The 6,000-nt window shown below is 38.7% G+C and overlaps 1 protein-coding gene across 1 annotated transcript in view; it reads right to left on the bottom strand.

The window, feature by feature from the left end:
- Window positions 1–467: 467 nt before the first annotated feature.
- Window positions 468–6,000, bottom strand: part of igsf8 (immunoglobulin superfamily, member 8) — a 41,369-nt gene continuing 35,836 nt past the window's right edge. The window contains exon 6 of the mRNA XM_060919380.1: window positions 468–2,652. Coding sequence (XP_060775363.1) covers window positions 2,519–2,652 — 134 coding nt within the window. The 3' untranslated portion in view covers window positions 468–2,518. The remainder of the gene's footprint in view (window positions 2,653–6,000) is intronic.

The raw sequence follows: 6,000 nt of genomic DNA, 5'->3' as shown, positions 1-6,000 counted from the left end.
ATCTAAGAAGACAAAAAAATAAAAAATGCCAGGAGGACCCCTTGCATTTTCCTGCCTGCAGCGTCAACAGGCCATAGATTTGCCTCTGCCACATGTACTCCAGGCATTAAAAATCTCAGAATGCCTAGACTGAAAGCAGCCTAAGAGACATATGCAGCCAAACAGAATACAGAGCCTAAAGACAGTCAATATATTACAGTGCATTATTAATAGTAATTACACAAAGAATGCAACACTTATTTGAGTGAGACAAAAACATTGAAGGCAGTGGAGCAGAGTTAAAGGGTGGCCATGGCCAACTCTGAAAGATCAAGGACAGTGGAATATGTATATGCTGTTTACAAATAGATCTGACCATACACAACTTTGACCAAACGCAACACTCAGAGTTATTTATAAAATACTATGGACTGTATTATTTTAATAAATATGTTACTTCTTTCCTAATTGAGTCACCAAACTATACGTTTATTATAATCATCTTGATTTCATTATTTATTCATGTCCCTAAACCACAATTACGCAGTACAGGTTATTTTCACTGACAATGAAAATAATCACAGTTCACTGCCAACATGAGTAAAATGCAGTAGATTATGGACATCTAAACTAAATTACAAAATCACAGAAATTAGCTTTAATAGGCAGTCTAATCATCATTATAATTCACATTAAAAAAAACCCCAAACAAACAGATGGTACATAGAAAATTCACTTGTGCCTATGTGATTTTAGGTACATTACTTCTGAGGCCTGACATTTCCATGGGTTTGCTAAGTGAGTCCAAGCCTGTCCATGCAAAACCATGCAGAGCTATCCAGCAGCCACTAGTGCAAGAATGGGGGGGAGGCTACTAGGCTGCATGGAACAGATGCATAAATCCAGAACAGTGCATGACAAATTTAATGTGTCTTTGCAATGTAAAGATAAGGATTAATCGACAGCTCGTGTTACATTACTCTCACTGAAATGGTCAGATGGCCCAGCTGGGCGAGAGGATAAATCCGCTTTTAGATTTGTGAGCCGAACATTAAAAAGCACCTGCAACAGCAATGTGTGTTTAGTAACGTTCCAAATGTGTCCGCCCTATTAACAAATCACAGGGCTCAGAGATATTTGTTATCTCCTAAATCACAGTTGAAAACAACAATCAGATCAATTCTCTAAAAAAGGGACAGAAGTGCTACAGATTCATACAAGTGCCTTGTATTTTTGTCCCTGTACTCATGACCTAAGCCACTCTGTTTCATTTTCTTTCAACTTACTGTGGTTAAATCCTATAAGAGATGTTTAAAAAAATAGCAATAGTCTGATAGGAGACAAGTGCAGAATGATCCCCCTTATTCATACAAGTTACAACACAAAACATTTTTTTTTTTTTTTGAAAGACATCCATTTCACAGCCTCAATTCAATAGCAGTGCAACACAGGAAACCCAATAAAACAGAAAACATGCAAAATATAAAAAGGTTCAGAATACAGATTTAAAGAAAAAAATTTTAAAATTAAGAATCGCTTTGGTCCTACTGATTTAGCTGAAAAGTCCATTCATGGTTTGTCTGATTTGACCTGGATGCTTAGTTTTTGCGACATCATGTCATTTAGTCACTACATTTCAAGTTGTGTCTCCTAACAGCTCAAGTGCTGGTACATACTGCACTGCCTTACTGCAGTATAAGGGGAGCACCAATCAGCCTTTCAGCAGTAGAAAACATGGATCAGATTTATCAGCATTTTCAATTTTCATAAAGTGGTCAAGTTTCTTTTTGGTAGTTGAATTTATTTTACAGTGTGTACCATCACTGCTGGTTTAATTCAGAATATAACCTACTACTACTACTCCTACAGTGGCATGGTTCTATTCATTCAGTGGCTCCAAGCTGATTTCTAAATTGCTGGGATGCTACACACCGTGTTTAGCTTATTCCACCCACTGTAAACTAATTCCCATCATCAAGGATTACTTAATTACAGTACAGACTGCATAAACTGTGTGTGTGTGGGCTGAGTGTAGAAGTACCTGGAATGGCTTGTCTTTAACCCTACAAAGGTCAGTGCAACATTTTGCTTCGTTTTCATTGTTCCATAAATACCATAAAACAATGGTGAAACATTTATGGCATGCTATATAGGAATACTATACATGTTTCTTGTACCAAACCAGGTTTTGTTAAACCTATTACACATTTATAAAAAACACACAAAAAATTGGTCCATCCTTTGAAACAAACAAAAAAGCCATTTTAAGCCGCTGACATGTTTTGAATGCTGCGAATTTGACCACTTAAAATTTTTTACTCGTGTCAATTTGGCTAATTGTGGCTTAGAAGAAAATAATTAACTTGTTGGCACACTTTGAATGTGTGAGTTAATGATTCAACCCAACACTCAGAGCTCTCTCTCTCACAAACATACCAGCAGAAGTTCCTCCATTAAGTACACTCTTAGTTTTATATAATATATATTTTATCCATACAATTTGTTTATTGGCCTGCAGGTAGGGAAATTGGCCAGCTTCCTACTTCCTTATCTTGGAGCGCTGCCTGGCAAGGCGCTTCATGAAACAGCATGTTACCATGGCAATGATGACCACTCCCACAAACAGGGCAGATGAGACACCAACCACCAGTGGTATAAGCAGAAGGTCAGTAACTGGAGAAAAACAGACAGAAAGTAAATGCAAACAGATCCTTATGTAGTAGTTCAGCAATTCAGACTGTTTCTTATCGGCAAACATTTATAAATAACAGCACAGCAATGTTGCTCACTAAATCTGATTCAGTGCATTACTGTTGCAGACATATCAGCATGTCAGATATGCATCAAAATTAATCAAAGCCAATAGCTAAGCTTTTCCATAATCTCTTACTTTAATAATGCTTCTCTCTCTCTCTCTCTTTATTAAAGGCACGGTATAAAAAGATCACTAATATATTGTCTGAAGAGTGCCCTTTCGACAACTCCAAATCAGAAGTAGTAGGGATGGTTATAGAAAATGCAAATTAAAAAAAAGATTTCTAAATTTACTTTGACTTATATTTCATTTCAGACAGTATAAAATCAAGACATTTCATGTTTTGTCTGCATACATGTCAAGTTATACGGTTTCCTTGTATTTTGTACGGGAAAATGCAAATTTTTTGGCTAATACAGCGTACACTGATTTTCATATGGGAAAATTACGTTTTGTATCGGAGATTTTTTTTCTGTTACTCCCAAAAAATTCTTAGCATCCACCATTTATTTTTTCAAACACGCATGCCCAATGAAATGGAACTATTTTCGATTTATATGGTTTTATAGTTGCGCGTGGTTTTCTCGGTCATTTAAGTCCATTGGCTCGGACTGCCCAGACTTCTGGGACAGCTGCAGAAGTAATGTTCTGCCAATTTCTCGTGGAACACAACATGCCCCCGACTGTGGCAGACTATTTTTCGCAGCTAGTGAAAAAAAAAAAAGTTTCCTGATTCAAAGACTGCACAGGTAAGCATTTGCGTTTAAAAAAAAAATTTTTTTTTTTTTACTGTTTGCATGTAGGAAAGCTTCCTCCATTATGATGATAATTTAGGGAGGCGATACTGGGAGTCGCCGTTTATACAATGGCAACTGTAGTTACCCAGCGATTTCTGGTTTCGCTTCCCTAAACATTTTAATTGCTGATAGATGTTATATGTAGACACAGATGACCAACACCTGTTACTACCATCAGTCGTCAGTAAACTGGAAAAGTATTGAATGAAGAGTAATGGTGGTAACGACCGTTGGTAACCTGTCTCTAAAATGTGTAGTATGGGGATGCAAGCAATTTAACACCATCTACATGTTTGCCGTGCTCCGATTTTCTTTTATCGACCAGGAAAATAATAGATGTATATTGGGGAAAGGTCTTTGATATAAAAACTGCTCTGGGTGTTGCCAGGTTTCCAATGCTGAAACAACTTTTTACTGCTTTGCTGTGCCTCCCACATAGCAATGCAAATAGTGAGAGGGCTTTTTCATTGGTTAGGAAAATTCATCCTGAGTACAGAAAAAAAATATAGCTGCATATCTGCAAATTAAAATGAACTGTGATGAGGAGCTACAACTGCTGCCCAAGCAGTGATATTATAGCTAGTGCCAAATCTGCAACATCTTTGTACAACAAGGAACACTCCAAACAAGAATAAGATTTAAATTCTTGTTATAAATTACTGGGAAGATTTTCAATTTACCTTCATAATTTATTAATTTTTCACTTATCCTTGTTTACATAATATACTTGATGTGGTTCCGTCATCTTTAGTTGGCTCTAACACTGCTTGTGGAGTCAACACTTTTTTCTCAAATAGAACTTTTACTAACCTTCATTTACTGTTTGACATGATTATATATAATTGTGGCAGCGGGGGCGTGGTCAAGCGGCGGTCTGTGACCGGAGGGCGGAGTCAGGGAAGGTAAGTGGCAGAATCACTGCACCTGATGTTAATTAATGTTTGTGTGTCTTCCCCAGTGACCGCGCCCTATTTAAGGAGAGAGCGCGAGAGCAGAGGGAGCTCTCTCCCCAACCAGACGACTGTGTACGTGCGTGGCTGGGAGAGTTAAAGTTTTACACTCATCTCATCTCATTATCTCTAGCCGCTTTATCCTTCTACAGGGTCGCAGGCAAGCTGGAGCCTATCCCAGCTGACTACGGGCGAAAGGCGGGGTACACCCTGGACAAGTCGCCAGGTCATCACAGGGCTGACACAGACAACCATTCACACTCACATTCACACCTACGGTCAATTTAGAGTCACCAGTTAACCTAACCTGCATGTCTTTGGACTGTGGGGGAAACCGGAGCACCCGGAGGAAACCCACGCGGACACGGGGAGAACATGCAAACTCCGCACAGAAAGGCCCTCGCCGGCCATGGGGCTCGAACCCAGGACCTTCTTGCTGTGAGGCGACAGCGCTAACCACTACACCACCGTGCCGCCCAAGTTTTACACTGAAAAGTGAAAATAAAAAGGAGTTTTGTGAACTCAGTTCTGGCCTGCCGTCCTTCTGTGCTCCACCCACCCATACAAACTGTCACAGTGGTGCTGAAACCCGGGACCTGAACACAGAAGGACGGCAGGCCAGAACTGAGTTCACAAAACTCTTTTTATTTTCACTTTTCAGTGTAAAACTTTAACTCTCCCAGCCACGCGCGCACACAGTCGTCTGGTTGGGGAGAGAGCTCCCTCTGCTCTCACTCTCTCTCCTTAAATAGGTCACGGTCACTGGGGAAGACACACAAACATTATCAGGTGCAGTGATTCTGCCACTTACCTTCCCTGACTCCGCCCTCCGGTCACAGACCGATGCTTGACCACGCCCCTGCTGCCACAATAATTTATTACATGTAACCTACTATTTTAATTAACATACCTAGTTAGTACTGCTGTTATATTTCAAGTAATTTTCTTTGGTGGAATGTAATATTGTAGGTGATGTCAACACTTGTCAAATAGAACTTTGTGTAATTTTTATGAACTATTTAATATTAATACATTTTATTTGCAAAATTTACATCAATAATTCTGGTATTACTGATACAATGTATATTAAATAAGTTTATAGTTCAGTCACTCTCTTTAGTAGATAATTGTTTACTTGACTGTACATAGTCCTTTTTAATTCTGTTTTCTCTGGGATCTAAAATTTCTTTTTATTCAGTACATGCTTATTTGATCCCTTTAACTTGATGCAGTGTGATAAATATGCCTATTACAATAGGCGTGTATAATGTGGAATAAAATAATCGGTGCTTTGGATTATATATTGGAATTTTTTCTCGTGTATAAGGGCTCATGGGTGTATGTAAGGGAAAAGTACAGATTTTGTAAGGGCATGGGTAACTAAAGGTTGACATGTATGTGTCTGGTCAATTTTATTTCATTTGTGAACATACATCCATTCCTGTGTTTCAGGTCTGCAACACACTCCAAAAAAAGTTGGGATGTGGGCAATTTAGGGCTAGTAATGAGGTTAAAAAAA

This window comes from Neoarius graeffei, chromosome 4, assembly GCF_027579695.1.
Source record: "Neoarius graeffei isolate fNeoGra1 chromosome 4, fNeoGra1.pri, whole genome shotgun sequence".
In the NCBI taxonomy this organism is placed as follows: Eukaryota; Metazoa; Chordata; class Actinopteri; order Siluriformes; family Ariidae; genus Neoarius; species Neoarius graeffei.
This window is presented reverse-complemented; position numbering and strand designations above follow the sequence as displayed.